This window comes from Callithrix jacchus, chromosome 15 (genome assembly GCF_049354715.1).
Source record: "Callithrix jacchus isolate 240 chromosome 15, calJac240_pri, whole genome shotgun sequence".
Lineage (NCBI taxonomy): Eukaryota > Metazoa > Chordata > Mammalia > Primates > Cebidae > Callithrix > Callithrix jacchus.
In genome coordinates, this window is record NC_133516.1 from 35027534 (window position 1) to 35044359 (window position 16826).

Consider the following 16826-nt stretch of genomic DNA (forward strand, 5'->3'; position numbering starts at 1 on the left):
GGCCTCCTGCCACCATCAGGCGCTTTCTCTTGGACGCCTGCGGTCCCTCAGAGAGGCAGCAGGGAGAGGGGCCTCACAAGCTTCAGGACCAGGCCAAGGCTGGGGTCAGGGAGATATGAGGCTGAGTGATGGGGGAAGAGCCAAGGGTTCCAGGGCTGTGCTGAGAGCCCTGCAGGTGAGCTCCTACCCTCCCCTTAACTCAGTTTCCCCACATACCATGCAAGGGAATGTCAAAGGCCTCTGCCACCTCCTCATGCTCTGGGCAGTGAGGACAGAGGTCAGTGAGGGGCCTCAGATTAGAGGTTTTTCCTTGTCAGAGACCTGTGGCTCTGGCCACTCCTTGTGGATGGGGCTGCAGCAGTGCTGGCCCATCTAACACAGCCAGGTGGCCTCTGTTCCGGCACCCTGAGTAGCTAAGAGCCACTGTAAATGCAGTTGGCCGTCTGTATCTGTGCACTCTGTGCGTGGGTTCAACCAGCCCTGGATTGAAAATATTAAGGGAAGGCCAGGTACAGTGGCTCACACCTGTAATCCTAGCACTTTGGGAGGCTGAGATAGGCAGATCACGAGGTCAGGAGTTCAAGACCAGGCTGACCAACATGGAGAAACCCTGTCTCTACTAAAAATACAAAAAATTAGCTGGGCATGGTGGTGCATGCCTGTAATCCCAGCTACTTAGGAGACTGAGGCAGGAAATCACTTGAACCTGGGAGGCGAAGGTTGCAGTGAGCCGAGATTGTGCCATTGCACTCCAGCCTGGGCAGCAAGAGCAAAACTCGGTCTCAAAAAAAAAAAAAAAAAAGAAAAGAAAAGAAAAAGAAAATATTCAGGGAAAGAATGCCGAACATGTTCAGACTTTTTTTTTTTTTTTTTTTTTTTTGAGATGGAGTCTCGCTCTGTTGTCCAGGCTGGAGTGCAGTGGCACAATCTCAGCTCACTGCAACTGCCGTCTCCTGGGTTCAAGTGATTCTCCTCTCTCAGCCTCCTGAGTAGCTGGTATTACAGTCACATGCCACCACACCCAGCTAAGTTTTGTATTTTTAGTAGAGACGGGGTTTTGCCATTTTGGGCAGGCTGGTCTCTAACTTCTGACCTCAGGTAATCCACCTGCCTTAGCCTCCCAAAGTGCTGGGATTACAGTCATGAGCCACCATGCCCAGCTCCATGTTCAGACTTTTCTATGTATATAGCATTCGCATTGTATTCAGTATTATAAGTCGTCTAGGGATGACTTAAGGTATATGGGAGGATGTGCATAGGTTATATGTGAATTCGATGCCATTTTTTCGTTTTTGAGATGGTGTCTTGCTCAGTTGCCCAGGCTGGAGTACAGTGGCATGATCTCAGCTCACTGCAACCTCTCCCTCCTGGATTCAAGGGATTCTTTTGCCTCAGCCTCCCAAGTAGCTGGGACTACAAGCAAATGCCACCACACTCAGCTAAGTTTTACATTTTTAGTAGAGGTGGGGTTTTGCCATATTAGCCAGGCTAATCTCGAACTCCTGACTTCAGGTGATCCACCTGCCTTAGCCTCCCAAAGTGTTAGGATTACAGGCGTGAGCCACCACACCCAACCTCCATGCCATTTTATATCAGGGACGTGAGCATCCGTGGATTTTGGTATCTGAGGAAGATCCTGGAACCAATCCCCGACAGACACCAAGGGGCAACTGTGTGTTAGGAATGGCAGCTCTGAGGGGAAGCGAGATCCCAGGTCACATGTTCATAAGGGGGAGCAGCAGAACGAGAGTGCAGATGGATCTAGGCAACAAGGCAGGAAGGCTTCCCAGGAAGGGCCTTAGCACTTGCCCGTTCAGCAGCTTTTCAGCGAGGGCACATGGCTAGACATGTGCAGTGGAACCTGTAGCGGGAGGGGAGCGCAGTCCATAACCCAGCCCTGCGCCCTCCCTGATCTGACCGAAGGTAGGGGAAGCAGTTTGTGGTTCCTTCCTCTCTGACAGGGTTTGGATTCTGGAGTCTCAGCCTTAAAAAGTCTCCATGAGCCAGGTCCCAGCTTGGGAGAATTTCATCCACCTTCTCAGCAAAGGCTTCACATTCATGTCTCTTCAACTTCCCCCAGCAGCAGCTGTGTGGCAAGCCGACGTTGCATAATCAGGTCTGCAGGGGTGCGGTGGGGGAGAGACAGCACCCGCTCTGGCTGAGTCCCAAGGTGCCCCCAGGAAGGAGGGAATCTGACTCAGCACTCAGACTGTGATCCAGCCTCACTCCACCCAGCCAAGACTACCAGCAAGATGCGGGCTCAGACTGCAGATGCTCCTTCCAGGCCACAGGGCGGAGGCAGAGCCCCTTGGTGTGGTCCCGGAGAAGCACAGATGCGGCAGCCGGCTTACCATTCATCAGCATTTCACACATGTTCACAAACACCCAGGTCCTGTGAGCGGACATCCACACCAGGCTCTAAAGCTCTTGCTTCCTTCTGGGCCCTGACTGTCCTAGAGTGCAGACAGTACAGTCTTACTCAGCCGGGGCCCTTAATCCAGAGCTGACCACTGTTCCTCCAAAAGCTGGTCCACATCCAGAATGGTTTTGCCCAGCTGGCCAGGTGGCTTTGAGGGGAGCTTGCCTCCTGCCAAGCCTCTGCCCTGAACCAGCAGCTGTTCAGCCTGAGAGTTACCCAATTTCCTAGTCACTCCCTGGCTCAGCAAAGGCGAGCCTCAGGATAGGAAACAAGCCCACAACATCCCAGCTCTGCCGCTCCACACAGACTGCTCCCAGCAACTTCCCTGTTTGCAGACCGCAGAGGCATGATCGGAAAAGGCCAAATCACAGTAGCACAGAAGCCCTGGGCCCTAGTGTTTGCCAGAAGAAAGCGTTGAGGGCACCATTTCTCCTTTTCTCTTGTTTTGAGAAAGCACACATCTGTAAATTATTCTAGGAAAGGGATGTTCTGGGGTCACTCCCTTTGGACCACACTGTGGTCAGCATTTTTCAAGATGAGAACATCTCCGATTCTCCAACCTGTGCCCTAAGCCTCCCAAACACCCCCCACCATGCCCGTTCCTCCCACTATAACCAGGAGCTTACTTCCACTCCTCCTGGGTTCAGTGCTGAAGGTTACTGGGACTTCATTACCGTAGAAGGCAGCCCTGCTGGTGGACTTCCAGGAGCTGTGGCAGGCCAGTGAATGGGACTCCAGGGCTGGGGCTTTCATCAGCATCCCAGTGCCCATGCCATGGTGGCAGGCTGGACTCCTCACATTTTCCATAGCCCCACCCAGTTGCTGAGACCCTGTCCCCATTCATCTTACCACCTCAAGCCCTCTCAAATCTCTCCCAATCCATTTCCACTGTCCCTGCTTTGGCTGGCCCAGGCCACCTTCAAGTGATGGTCTCTTTCCCACCTACACCTGCCCCCTCAACTCTGTTCTCCATGCAGCAGCTAGAGGGCCAATTTAGAACAAACTGGCCAGGCACAGTGGCACATGCCCGCAGTCCCAGCTACTCGGGAGGCTGAGGCGGGAGGATCGCCCGATCCCAGGATCACACCACGGCACTGCAGCCGGGGCGACAGAGTGAGACCGTGTCTCAAAGACAAACAAAAACGACAAACTGAGTCACGGGGCTGCCCTGGACTCTGCCTCACCCAGGTTTACAGAGCTCCTGCACCCAGGCCGCCAGATCTTCTCCAGTCCCCACTGGGCCACTACCTGCCTTGTCACACATTTGTTTACTTCTTTCCGCTCCCAGCCTTGGCTTCTGCTGTGCCCTCAGCCAGGAGCGCTGTCCTTGGCCAATTCCAATACATCCTTCAGGTCCCAAGTCAATGATCACCCCCAGCCAGGAAGCCACCTAGGGCCCCAGCCAGGGTTCCCTGGGTTTCCTCAGAGGCCAGCATGGCCCATTGTCGCCTGTGACTGACTAGCCTAATCACGTGCGGACCAGAGACCTGCACATAGCTGCTCACGTGAACTCAGCCTCTCAGGGCTGGGCCCTTAGTCTCTGCCCCCTGGGCAGCAAAGCCCTTGAGCTCAGTTAGAGAGGGTCATTTGGTAGCAATGTGGGAAAATGCTCAGAGCAGATGGTGGCTGGGGGCCCAGCCCCACAGTACATGGCTGGAGCTGGTATCGTGCCTGTGCCCATGAGTTGAGGATGGCGTCACCGTGTCCTTCCAAGACAGCATCAGCTCTGTCATATATTATTATTTTTTTTTTTTTTGAGACAGAGTCTGGCTCTGTTGCCAAGCACCAGGCTGGAGTGCAATGGCACAATCTCGGTTCACTGCAACTTCTGCCTCCTGGGTTCAAGCAATTTTCCTGCCTCAGCCTCCCAAGTAGCTAGGACTACAGGTGCATGTCACCATGCCTAGCTGATTTTTCTATTTTCTAGTAGAGACAGGGTTTCACCATGTTGGCCACTATGGTCTCCTTCTCCTGACCTTGTGATCCACCTGCCTCGGCCTCCCAAAGTTCTGGGATTACAGGATTGAGCCACTGCGCCCGGCCCATGTATTATTTCTTTATCTTTAAACAAAGGGCCAAAGTGAGCACTAGGCTGGAAGTCTGGGTTCTAGTCCCTGGTTCACACCCTGTTCCTTACCTGAAATGGGCTGAGGGGGAAATTCGGCTAGATTCTCTAGTGTCAGAGGGTAAGCAGTCAGAGCCTTCTGAGCAGGCACATAAGGACTTGCTATGACATTAACAACTTGTGACAGACAGGGTTCTCAGGGCCTTCCCCACCACACTGCACTCCCACTGAGCACATGGGAAGCGGCAGCTAGAGGGGTATGAGGCCTGGCCGCAATAAGGACAGAGTTGGGACTGGGTGCGGAGTCCAGGTCACTGACCACATCCCAACTGTGGCCCAGGGGCCGTCCAAACGCTGTGATGTGAAAACCACGCTTGCCACTCACGTACCCTGCACCTCTTGCGCGGCCGTCAAGAAGCAGATGTGTCCCCCAGGCTGGCTTCGGGAGCTCCCGGATCAGATAGACCAGGACTGCCGGTGCGGGCCACCCCCCACTTGCGTGTGTTCAGGAGTGTCCTGTGGGGTGGCAGAGGCTGGGGGAGCCTGACAGACCCACAACATGAGGACAGGCACTCACTTATCTATGCCCCTGTGGCCCCTCCTGGGTGGCAGAGACAGGTGGGGAGGAAGGGGTAAAGGTAGGGGGCAGGAGGGCTTTATGTGCTATGTGCTAGGCCCTGTGCTCAGCTCTGGGCCAGGAAGAGCAGCTGTGGGGGAGCCCAGAAGCCAATGTGGGGAGGCTTGGGGGGGCTGTAGATGGGAGCCTTTCCCCTCACCCCACCCACCCTCTGCTTCCAGCTATGAAGTACAGCTGGGGGGCTCTATGGTGTCCATGAGTGGCTGCAGACGGAAGTGCTGGAAGTACATGGTGGAGAAGGCCTGCTGCCCTGGCTACTGGGGTTCCCAGTGCTATGGTATGGCTAAAAGGGGGACCCTGCCGTGCTCCTCACACCCACCCCCAGCTCTGGGCAAGCCCTGCAGGAGCTACCTGCATTCCCCTTCAACTGGTTGTCTCATGAACACTCACGGAGCACCTCAGCCCCCTCACTCTTGCTGCCCTGGAGGAGGGGCCGTGTCTGGGCTTGGGTTCTGGTCACAGAGCTGAGTTCTGCCGGGTCCACAGAATGCCCTGGCGGTGCCGAGACCCCATGCAATGGCCACGGGACCTGCTTGGATGGCATAGACAGGAATGGGACCTGTGTGTGCCAGGTAAGGGCTGGGCAGGGTAGGGTGGAGGCTCGGAGGGGCCACGCTGACTTGCTGCATCCACTACCAGGAGAACTTCCGTGGCTCAGCCTGCCAGGAGTGCCAAGACCCCAACAAGTTCGGGCCTGACTGCCAATCGGGTGAGTGCTTGCAAGGCAGGAGGGGAGGGCAGCATCCACCTGGGGACCCATGGGGATGCAGTCCCTACAACCGGCTTCCACCTGTCCCTTCAGCCTCTATCCCAGGTCCTCAGCCTTGCACGTCCTTTCAGGACCACGCGCTTTGCTTTGTCACACCTCCAGCCCTTTGCACATGCTGCTGCCCTGAGAGGCCTTCCCCAGGAAGCCCCAGGTTGGGCTCCCACCACCCCTGTGGTCCTGCATCACAGCCCTGTACTCATTTTTTTTTTTTTGAGACAGAGTCTCGCTCTGTCGCCAGGCTAGAGTGCAGTGGCACAATCTCGGCTCACTGCAACCTCCGCCTTCCGGTTCAAGCGATTCTCCTGCCTCAGCCTCCAGAGTAGCTGGGACTACAGGCATGTGCCACCACACCCAGCTGACTTTTGTATTTTTTTTTAGTAGAGAAACGGTTTCACCAGGTTGGCCAGGATGGTCTAGATCTCTTGACCTCGTGACCCGCCTGCCTGCCTTGGCCTCCCAAAACGCTGGGATTACAGGCGTGAGCCACCACGCCCGGCCCACAGCTCTGTACTCTTAAGTATAGCACTATACTCTGTACTCAGCTCTGTACCTGCCTGAGCTGAGTTCTAAAAATACAGAGAGCAGGGACCCAACATTCTGATGTGTGCCTGGGTGAGGCTGGGGTCCCATCTGTCTCTGTGTGTCCCTCCCAGTGTGCAGCTGTGTGCACGGCGTGTGCAACCACGGGCCACATGGAGATGGAAGCTGCCGGTGCTTTGCTGGATACACTGGCCCCCACTGTGATCAAGGTGAGCAGTGCCACTGCGACAGCCTGGGGCAGCAGGTCCCCCATGGCCCGAGCAAAAGAGGCCAACTGGTTGAGGATGGGGCCCAAGCCTCAGCAGGACCTCTGCCTGCAGCCTAGTTGGGGAAGGGGTGTCATCTGAGACGTCTGCTGTCCAGAGGCCCAACAAGGGCAGGGCCTGCTCCGAGTCACACAGAACAGGCAGGGCCCCTTTGCCCCTGTGTTCCTCCCCAGTCTGGGCTTGGGCCCATCAGTGCTCTCTCCTCTCTGCTCAGAGCTGCCCGTCTGCCAGAAGCTGCGCTGTCCCCAGAACACCCAGTGCTCTGCAGAGGCCCCCAGCTGTAGGTGCCTGCCCGGCTACACGCAACAGGGCAGTGAATGCCAAGGTGAGCCTGGACTCAGAAGCCAGGGACTTTAGCTCAGGGTGGGCAGGGGCTGGGAGAGCATCCTTTAACCCAGCAGGTACAATGTAATTCACAGGGAGGGAGAGCCATCCCTAAGGGAAGCCTATCCTCAAGGTCTGGGTCAGCCTGCCAGCCCTGGCCCTCGGAGGAAGCTGTGGTGGAGACAGGGCCCCTGGGTGTTTGGCTCACTTGGGTTCTCTCTCTGCCCTGGCAGCCCCCAATCCCTGCTGGCCATCACCCTGCTCACCGCTGGCCCAGTGCTCAGTAAGCCCCACGGGGCAGGCTCAGTGTCATTGTCCTGAGAACTACCATGGCGACGGGATGCTGTGTCTGCCCAAGGACCCATGCACTGACGACCTTGCTGGCTGCCCCAGCAACTCTACCTTGTGTGTGTACCAGAAGCCGGGCCAGGTGAGCCAGGGTCCCAGGCTGGAACTGCCCCCACAGTGTACCCACTCACACTGGCTGAGGGGCCCTGGGCAAGTCACGAGCCTTCTGGGAGCCTCCGTTTCTCCATTTGTAAAATGGGGAGAGGATGATGGTTCTCTTTGGGGAGGGACTGAGCAGGGCTCTGTGGGTAGGGCAGACACTCGTTGTTCTCGGGGTTGGACGTGGTATTCCCCTCCCTCCATGTTGGGGCCAGGCTTCCTGCGTCTGCCGGTCAGGCCTGGTCAGCATTAACAGCAACGTGTCTGGGGGCTGCCAAGCCTTCTGCTCCCCCTACTCATGCGACCGGTCGGCCACCTGCCAGGTGACCGCTGATGGGAAGACCAGGTGAGCATGGGGGTGTGGGGGGTAGGGGGAGCCTCAGAGCAGAGACAGTGGGTTGGACACGTGTGCCCCCTCTGGGGAGGTGTGGAGGGAAGGGGCTGGAGGGCACAGCCTCTGCCCTGACTGGCTCTCCCTGGTCTCCCAGCTGTGTGTGCAAGCAGGGCGAGGTGGGGGATGGGCGTGCCTGCTATGGACACCTGCTCCACGAGGTACAGAAGGCCATGCAGACAGGCCGGGTGTTCCTGCAGCTGAGGGTCGCCATGGCCATGATGGGTGCGTGACCCCACTGCCTGCCCATGACCTGCCCCTCAGTCCCAGCACAGCTGGCAGGGAGGGAGGGGCTGTCTCTGCAGATTCCCCCAGAGCTGTAGGAACAAACAGTGGGCTGTGGGGGTGCACACAGCAGGTGGGAGTTGCCCTCCAACCCTGAGGCCCCCATCTACCCTAAATCTAGGCTGAATACCCCACCCCAACTCCCCCACACCTCGGACTGATGCCCAAGGGTCTTCTGAGACCCCCAGGGTCTCCCCAGCTCCCTTCTGATGCTCCCTTGCCCTGCCCCCAGACCAGGGCTGCCGGGAGATCCTCACCACAGCAGGTCCGTTCACTGTGCTGGTGCCGTCCATACCCTCCTCCTCCTCCAGGACCATGAACGTGAGCCCCTCCCCCTGGCGGACCTGGCCCCCGGCCCTCACCTCCTCCCCTGGATACAGCGCAGTCTTCAAGGCCTGAGAACCTGGGAGGCCATCAGGCAGTGGGAGGCATCCTGTCCCCTCCATTGCTTGAGTAGGGGTGACGTGAAGAGGACTGGCCCCCCACCCTGGCTCACTTGGCTCCCCGCCTTACGTCTGCAGGCATCCCTCGCCCAGCAGCTCTGCCGACAGCACATCATCGCAGGGCAGCACATCCTGGAGGACACGAAGACCCAACAAACACGAAGGTGGTGGACTCTGGCTGGGCAGGAGATCACTGTTGCCTTCAACCAATTCACGGTGAGGGAGGAGGCTCAGCCTGGGGACAAGAGGAGTCACAGCCTGGCAAGGGTGTCCAGGTGGGAGGGAGCCTCGGGACAGGGGGCTGGCCTATGAGATCTGGCCAGACCTCCTGTGTCTCCCCAGAAATACTCCTACAAGTACAAAGACCAGCCCCAGCAGACATTCAACATCTACAAGCCCAACAACGTAGCAGCCAATGGCATCTTCCACGTGGTCACTGCCCTGCGGTGGCAGCCCCCCTCTGGGATCTCAGGGGATCCCAAGGTGAGCCAGCATCCTTCCCTTCCCTCCCCTGTGCTGCTGGGTGACCTCAGACCTCTACGGAGAGCAGGGAGTGGGCAGGAGCCATTCTGCTCAGGGCTGGAGCACAGCTTCTTCCCCCTGGGCTGAAGCAGCCTCAGCCCCTTCCCTGGGGACCTCACACTCATCCCTCCTTACAGAGAACTATCAGTCAGATCCTCGCCTCTACCGAGGCCTTCAGCCGCTTTGAAACCATCCTGGAGGTGAGCTGGGGGGACGGGCCCTAGCCCATCTGGGCTTCTGGGCTTCTGGGCCAGAACTCATTATCCCAGAATCTGCCCCACAGTGACCTGGCGTTCTGAAGTAGCATGGCCTCTGCCCATGTCCCATCCTCAAGTCTGAGGTTCTGCAGTAACATGGACCCATTATCCATGTCTCCCACTTTACTCAGTGGGAGTTTCCTGCAGGCCAAAGGTGGCGGGGCCCGGGCAGGACTCAGAGGTGGAGGCTGGCAATGCAGCCCCCTGAGCCTCCCTTGCACCTCCACAGAACTGTGGGCTGCCCTCCATCCTGGACGGACCTGGGCCCTTCACAGTCTTTGCCCCAAGCAATGAGGCTGTGGACAGCTTGCGTGACGGCCGCCTGATCTACCTCTTTACAACAGTAAGCTCGGTGGAGAAGGGGCTACGGGTATGGGGGCACCAGGGCCTCCATACCCCTCCACAGGGCCTCTGGGAGCCAAACCCTCTCTCCCCTGCCAGGGTCTCTCCAAACTGCAGGAGTTGGTGCGGTACCATGTCTACAACCACGGCCAGGTGCAAGGCCTGTCTGGGGGGCGCCCAGCTTGCACCCAGTGGGGCTGCCTGCATCTCTTCTCTCCTCCTCTCCCCTCCCCTCCCCTTCCTGTCTGTTCTGCTGTAGCACAGAGCAGAGCCTGGGGACCAAGGGGGTGGCTGTGAGCTTCCTGGGCAGGACCGGGTATGGCCCCAAGGTGTGGCCAGAGGCCAGCCTAATGCCACACTCTCCCTCACCCCAGCTGACCATTGAGAAGCTCATCTCCAAGGGCCGGATCCTCACCATGGCCAACCAGGTCCTGGCCGTGAACATCTCTGAGGAGGTGAGGCTCACGGACACCTGGATGGATGGTGGAGCTGGTGGTGACCAGCTGCCCACTTGGCCTTTCAGCCCTGTGTGCTCCGAGCCCCGTGGTAGGCAGGACAGTGCTAGGCCCTGGTGGGGTCATGGGGAAGGAAGGAGGCAGAGATCAAATTCCTCTGCTGCGGCCCAATGGGGGTTAAGGGGGAGGACTCCAAAGAGGAGCATGGGACACACGGTAAGGCCCCCTGTGGCAGAAGCCATGTAGGTAAGGGTCTCGAGGCTGGAGGAGTCGTTGGCCAGAGCTGAGCCAGAGCTGTGGCTGGCACAGCAGGCGGGGCCTTCAGCATCTCACTGAGCTGCCTGGTCTAACTGGGCTGCAGGGGTGGAGGTGGGCAGCCCCACCCGGCTGAGGGCAGGTGGGCTGGGGGTTGGCACCATGGGTCTCTGCCACAGGGGCGCATCCTGCTGGGACCTGAGGGGGTCCCGCTGCAGAGGGTGGACCTGCTGGCCTCCAATGGTGTGATCCACATGCTAGACGGCATCCTGCTGCCCCCAACCATCCTGCCCATCCTGCCCAAGCACTGCAGCGAGGAGCAGCACAAGATTGTGGTGGTGAGCCTCACCTGCACAGCCAGGACCCTGCTCCCTAACCCCTCCCACCCTGCCCAGCGCTGCAGCAACTGATCCTCTTCTGAGGGAGAGGCTCCAAGTCAGGGCTGGGCTAACGCCGGTTCTGAGACACTGCCGGCAGACTCCCAGGGGCCCACCTGTGCTTCCCACACACTCACACTCACCCACACCGGGACTATGATTCCACATTTGAGATAATTTTCTTTTTTTGAGGCAGGGTCTTGCTCTGTTGCCCAGGCTGGAGTGCAGTAGCAAGATCCCAACTCACTTTGATCTCAGAATCCTGGGTTCAAGTGATTCTCCTGCCTCAGCCTCCTGAGTAGCTGGGACTACAGCATCTACCACCACACCTGGCTAATTTTTGTATTTTTAATAGAGACGCGGTTTCACCATGTTGGCAGGCTGGTCTCAAACTCTTGACCTCAGGTGATCTGCCTACCTTGGCCTCCCAAAGTGCTGGGATTACAGGCGTGAGCCATGGTGCCCAGCCTGAGATAACTCTTGCATCTTCCACCGCTCCGTTCCCTTTCACTCGCTCTGTGCCTGCCTCTGGTCTCTCTGTTGTTTTCCAGAGACTCTAGCTCTCCCCAGCTCAGGGCCCTGACCCTGCTCTCCCCTGCCCCTGCTCTCCCCGGCTCTCCCCTGCTCTCCCCCGCTCTCCCCTGCCCCTGCTCTCCCCCGCTCTCCCCTGCTCTCCCCTGCCCCTGCTCTCCCTTGCCTGAAACACCAGCCCTAGGATTCCTGTGGTTTACTCTTCTCATCCCCTAATTCCCATTCAATGTTCCTTTCTCTGGGTTTGCCAAATAAATAATGACTAACCCCTCTCCCCATCCTGCCCCTGCCCTGCCCAGGGCTCCTGTGTGGACTGCCAAGCCCTGAACACCAGCACATGCCCCCTCAACAGTGTGAAGCTGGTGAGCACCCCTTGGCCCAGCCTTCAGGGCCTCCTGACTGCCTGTCGAGGGTTCTGCCCTGGGTCAAGGGGGTGGGTCAGAGAAGCAGAGGCTGGGGGACGAGACCAGATCTGGAGGCTCAGTACTGCCCAGTCCCACTGGACTACATGGGAGTTCTGGACCCAGGGAGCAGAGGACCCTTGACCAGGGCTGCCTAGCAAAGGGGCTGGCCCAGGACCCACAGCTGCTGACTGGCTTTGCACGGCCCACCCAGGACATCTTACCCAAGGAGTGTGTCTACATCCATGACCCAACTGGGCTCAATGTGCTAAAGAAGGGCTGTGCCAGCTACTGCAACCAAACCGTCATGGTGAGCCTGGGCCCGGGTACCCACTCCATGGGCACCTTGGCACCTGCTGCTCCTCAGGGGCCCCCAAGCTGGGGCTGGATGGGTGGCTTCCTCAGAGGATGCACTGCAGCCTAACAGTGGAAAAGGGGGGCCCAGAGAAACCTCATCCACTCCCTCGCTCCGGAGATGGGGCCAGGGAGCAGAGGCAGCCTGGGCAGGGAGGGCATGGCCCCAGATGGCCTCTTGGACCTGCTGTCTCTTCCAGAAACAAGGCTGCTGCAAAGGTTTCTTCGGGCCTGACTGCACACAGTGTCCTGGGGGCTTCTCCAGCCCCTGCTACGGCAAGGGCAATGTGAGTCCCATCCTCTCCTGGGGTGAGGAATGGGGAAGGCAGGGACTCCTTCACAAGTTGGGCAGTGACTGGCTGTGTGTCTGGGTCAAGCCTGCCATGCTCTGGCCTTGGGGTCCTCACATCTAGGCAATGGAAAGTTGAATCAAATTATTTCTATTTCAATTAAAAATAATTAAAGAGGCTCCTCTGAAACATGGGCAGAAAAGAAAAACTAAAATAATAATAATAATAATAATAATTAGAGAGGCTCACCCTTGTAATCTCAGAACTTTGAGAGGCCAAGGTGGGTGGATCACTTGAGGTCAGGAGTTCAAGACCAGCCCGGCCAACATGGCAAAACCCTATCTCTACTAACATAGCCTGGTGTCATGACACAGCTACTTGGGAGGCTGATGCAGGAGACTCACTTGAAGCCAGGAGGTGGAGGTTGCAGTGAGCTGAGATTACCCCACTATACTCCATCCTGGGCGACAGAGTGAGATTCCATCTCAAGTAATAATAACAATAATAATAATTAGATAATTTTTTGGCATTTATTTCCAAAAAGCTACTTGGCAGTAGTTTTCTTTTGTGTTCTGTTTTTACTGCTTTGAAATATCAGGGTTACTTTAGCACCTGGCTGTAGAAGAACACAGGAGTTATGTGTTTCTGGATTGAGCAAATGTCACTCATAAAGCCTCCAGGGCCAGGTGCCTTTTAGGGGCTGGGTCTTTGGCGGCATCAGTGATTTTGAAGAGCCCTTCCAGGATGAGTTCTCATGGGGAGCGTCAGAGCCAGCTCATGAAACGAGGGAGTGTTGGGAGAGGGGATGTGGAGAGTCCCTTCCCCATGACTAATCCTGCCTCCTGCTCATTCTCTAGTGCAGTGATGGGATCCAGGGCAACGGGGCCTGCCTCTGCTTCCAAGACTATAAGGGCATTGCCTGCCACATCTGCTCCAACCCAAACAAGCATGGAGATCGGTGCCAGGAAGGTGGGTTGTCCTAGCCCAGGCCACCTCCTAGGGAGAAAAAACGTCTGCTTGAAAATGGGGCTCTCAAGAAGGGAAAAGAGGCCCCAGGAGGAGGAATGAAGGCCAGAGGGAATAGAGAAAGATTTGAGAACAGGAGATACTCTCCCCTTCACCCATTCCAGGAAGGGAACTGTGGCTTGATTTAAAGCATGTGGGACTTAGGTCAGACACACCGAAGAACCTCCTGATGGTGGTGCTGGGACCCAGGCAACTAGAATGGGGTGACTGAAAACTCAGAATGCCCCCCTCACATTTCATCTGCCTATTGAGTCTGAGAAAACCTCTGATTTTTTGACCCTGAAGTCCAATCTGTATTGGCTGCCCTACTCCCTGTATCCCCAAAGCCCATCCAGCCAGCGCTGCCTCTTGCTCCTCAGCTTCCCTGCTCCCATCTCCTACCTACAGACTGCGGCTGTGTCCATGGTCTCTGCGACAACCGTCCAGGCAGTGGGGGGGTGTGCCAGCAGGGCACATGTGCCCCTGGCTTCAGTGGCCACTTCTGCAATGAGACTGCGAGTTTCTGTGGGCCCATAGAGATGGCCGTACACTGCCACCTGCATGCCCACTGTGTCACCCAGGGGGGCTTTGCCAGGTGAGGACTCACACCTTCTCTCTGCCCCACCTGTGACCTTTCACATCTGTCTGTGCAGCCTCTAGCCTCCTCCTGAGGCTCACTGGAGGCCCCTCCTTCGTCCACCCCCAGATGTCGCTGTCTTGATGGCTTTGAGGGCAATGGCTTCTCCTGCACACCCAGCAACCCCTGCTCCCACCCGGACCGTGGCGGCTGCTCAGAGAATGTCAGTCCCCTTGCTCCTTCCCTGAAGTTCTGACCCAGAGGCAGGAGGTGGGACGCCCTGGCCCTCTGGCTACAACCCTTGTCTCTGAGTTATTTATCCTTGGCTCTCATAGGCTGAGTGTGTCCCTGGGGCCCGGGGCACCCACAACTGCACATGCCACAAAGGCTGGAGTGGGGATGGCCACGTCTGTGTGGCTATCAACGAGTGCGAGCTGGACACGAGAGGTGGCTGCCACGCTGACGCCCTCTGCAGCTATGTGGGCCCTGGGCAGGTGAGGTGCAGCAGAGAAGGGGTGGGGGCCTTGGTTCTGGGGGAAGTCTCTCCCTGCCCCATCTGACTCCTGGAACGCAGAATCAGGTGCTCAGGGTCTGGAACTTCAGGTGCAGATGAGAACCCAGTGCTGACATGCTGAGTAGTACAGCTGGGATTTGCTTCTTCCTCCACCCACTCATTGCTTTCCCAGGTGTTATCAGGCAAGTGGCCCGTTCTAGCCCCTATTCTAGATGCAGGGAATGCAATACTGAGCAAAGCAGGAAAAGCTCCCTGCCCATGGGAGTGACCTCCCTGAAACCTTAGCCTCATGAAAATCCAGCCCTGGAGCTTTGCAGTGTCTGAGTCTAGTTACAGGAACTCAGAACCTGGAGCCTTCCATGCAGAGCATTTCAGGACTGGTGAGTCTGCATTTGAACAGGCATTGAAGACTGTCTAATGAGTCAGTTGGGAGGCCAGGCCTGGCTGGTCAGGGTCAGCCTCCGCATTTGACCCAGGCCTGGCTGGTCAGGGTCAGCCTCCGCATTTGACCCAGGCCTGGCAGGTCAGGGTCAGCCTCCGCATTTGACCCAGGCCTGGCAGGTCAGGGTCAGCCTCCGCATTTGACCCAGGCCTGGCAGGTCAGGGTCAGCCTTAGCATGGCCAGGCCTATGGGCCTCCCTGTCCTCCCAACTCCAAGATGGCCTCTAGGTGCCAGCACATGGAGCCTTAGCAGTAAGTACTGACAGATGTAAGAGCTGAAGCTCCAAACCCCATAAGGGCCTTACGATTCAGAATGGAGGTACTGAATGCGCCAGTGAGATGCCCCCAATGTGCAAACTAGGGCACCTGAGAGCTGAGGGGTCTCTCTGGTCACTCACCTGCAGTGTATGCAGGCCCAGGGGCACTGGCATTTGGTGGGAGGGACAAGAGCAGCTGAACAGGGTGGCAGGGGTGGAGGTAGGATCTGAGCCACTCTCCTGGACTGGCCTTGACAGATACCTGCCCACTTGCCACAAGTTAGCTGCTGGCCTCAATGACTCTAACAGAGCCGCAAGCTCAAAGTATAGGGGCAACAAGTTGCCATGGATGCTTCTCTGCCAATGCTCTCACCTCTGCGGACTCATCCTGAGAGCCAGTCTCCCCTTAGGGCCTCTGTCTCCCCATCTAGAGCACAGATCTCCGAGAGTAGGGCTGGGAGAAGTTCCTCGGGGGTCTGGGCAGGCCTCCCCAGGGGCAGTGCCCAGCGAGAGCCAAGTAATGGAGGAAGGAAGAGTCGAATGCTCATCATGAGACCAGGCTGTCTGTTCCCAACCTCTCTAGAGCCGATGCACCTGCAAGCCAGACTTTGCGGGGGATGGCTACCAGTGCAGTCCCATCGACCCCTGCCGGGCAGGCAATGGCGGCTGCCACGGCCTGGTAAGGGGGTGCAAGGCTCAGAGCCCTGGGGAGGCTTTCTGGGTGGGCCTGGGCTACGGCTTTCCCTCCCTGCCCATCTTTGGGTGTGTCTATCCTGTCAGGAGGAAGAGCTTTCTAAACTTCAACCATGTCACTCCTCTTCCCCTTCACCCTCCTTACTAAGGCCCCGCCCCTGCCCAGCCTTCCCTCTCTGTTCCACTCCTGCGCCTGTTCCACAGTCCTTGGCTGTGCTGAACTCCTCGCTGTCCCCTGTCCTTGCTCCACCCCACCACACCCCTGCCTCTGCAAGCCGAGCCACACCTGGGCCTGGCTAGCTCCTCCTGCTCTCAGCTTCAGCTCCTGAGAGTGCAGAGCCTCTTGGGTGCCCCCACAGCCCTGGGCTCCCCAGCACTCACCTGGTATGGGTAATGCTCATGTCAGATGCCCAGTGATCCTGGGTGGGAGGGCTAGGCACACCGAAGGAGCGCCACCAACACAGACCAAGTGGCTGCAGAGCAAGGGCTGGGGCTGGGGCTGGGGCTGGGTGGCTGGACAGCTGGGGGAGGGAGGGACCCAGCTGCCGTCTGGGTCTGAATGGAGGCCCTTTTTCACTCCCACCATAGGCCACCTGCCGGGCAGTGGGGGGAGGTCAGCGGGTCTGCACGTGCCCCCCTGGCTTTGGGGGTGATGGCCTCAGCTGTTACGGAGACATCTTCCAGGTAAGAGGTGCTCAGGCTCATTTTCTGTCTTCCCTGTGCTTGGCTGGGGAGGAGCCCTCTCCAGCACCTCAGGTGGGAAAGCGGCGCTAATCAGGACCCATGGTAGGGAAGGGGCTTGAATTTGCCTTTGGTCTGTGACCTCAGCCTTTTCCCTTCCCTTAGGAGTTGGAGGCAAATGCCCATTTCTCTGTCTTCTATGAGTGGTTCAAGGTAGGACAGGGCAGAATTCTGGGGCTGGGGGCTCAAATCCAGGAGCCTAGAGCAGTAATCTGAAGATGGCAGCTG

At 57.7% G+C, this 16826-nt stretch overlaps 1 protein-coding gene across 21 annotated transcripts in view; it reads left to right on the forward strand.

Moving 5' to 3' along the window:
* STAB1 (stabilin 1) overlaps nucleotides 1–16826 on the forward strand; it is a 29592-nt gene that overhangs the window by 1142 nt on the left and 11624 nt on the right. For 17 of the 21 annotated variants that reach the window (XM_035275742.3, XM_078351083.1, XM_078351087.1 and 14 more), the window contains exons 2-28: nucleotides 4825–4961; nucleotides 5283–5398; nucleotides 5608–5693; nucleotides 5761–5830; nucleotides 6544–6639; nucleotides 6911–7021; nucleotides 7254–7450; nucleotides 7683–7813; nucleotides 7956–8083; nucleotides 8376–8464; nucleotides 8665–8802; nucleotides 8929–9069; nucleotides 9246–9308; nucleotides 9595–9708; nucleotides 9807–9860; nucleotides 10082–10162; nucleotides 10597–10755; nucleotides 11625–11687; nucleotides 11941–12036; nucleotides 12281–12367; nucleotides 13228–13339; nucleotides 13784–13970; nucleotides 14082–14175; nucleotides 14288–14446; nucleotides 15748–15843; nucleotides 16446–16541; nucleotides 16704–16751. In XM_035275742.3, the coding sequence (XP_035131633.3) occupies nucleotides 4825–4961; nucleotides 5283–5398; nucleotides 5608–5693; nucleotides 5761–5830; nucleotides 6544–6639; nucleotides 6911–7021; nucleotides 7254–7450; nucleotides 7683–7813; nucleotides 7956–8083; nucleotides 8376–8464; nucleotides 8665–8802; nucleotides 8929–9069; nucleotides 9246–9308; nucleotides 9595–9708; nucleotides 9807–9860; nucleotides 10082–10162; nucleotides 10597–10755; nucleotides 11625–11687; nucleotides 11941–12036; nucleotides 12281–12367; nucleotides 13228–13339; nucleotides 13784–13970; nucleotides 14082–14175; nucleotides 14288–14446; nucleotides 15748–15843; nucleotides 16446–16541; nucleotides 16704–16751 (2949 nt within the window). Of the gene's footprint in view, nucleotides 1–1961; nucleotides 2117–4824; nucleotides 4962–5282; nucleotides 5399–5607; nucleotides 5694–5760; nucleotides 5831–6543; nucleotides 6640–6910; nucleotides 7022–7253; nucleotides 7451–7682; nucleotides 7814–7955; nucleotides 8084–8375; nucleotides 8465–8664; nucleotides 8803–8928; nucleotides 9070–9245; nucleotides 9309–9594; nucleotides 9709–9806; nucleotides 9861–10081; nucleotides 10163–10596; nucleotides 10756–11624; nucleotides 11688–11940; nucleotides 12037–12280; nucleotides 12368–13227; nucleotides 13340–13783; nucleotides 13971–14081; nucleotides 14176–14287; nucleotides 14447–15747; nucleotides 15844–16445; nucleotides 16542–16703; nucleotides 16752–16826 lie in introns of all 21 variants that reach the window. The other 4 variants (XM_078351094.1, XM_078351096.1, XM_078351098.1 and 1 more) reach the window with 2 other exon arrangements.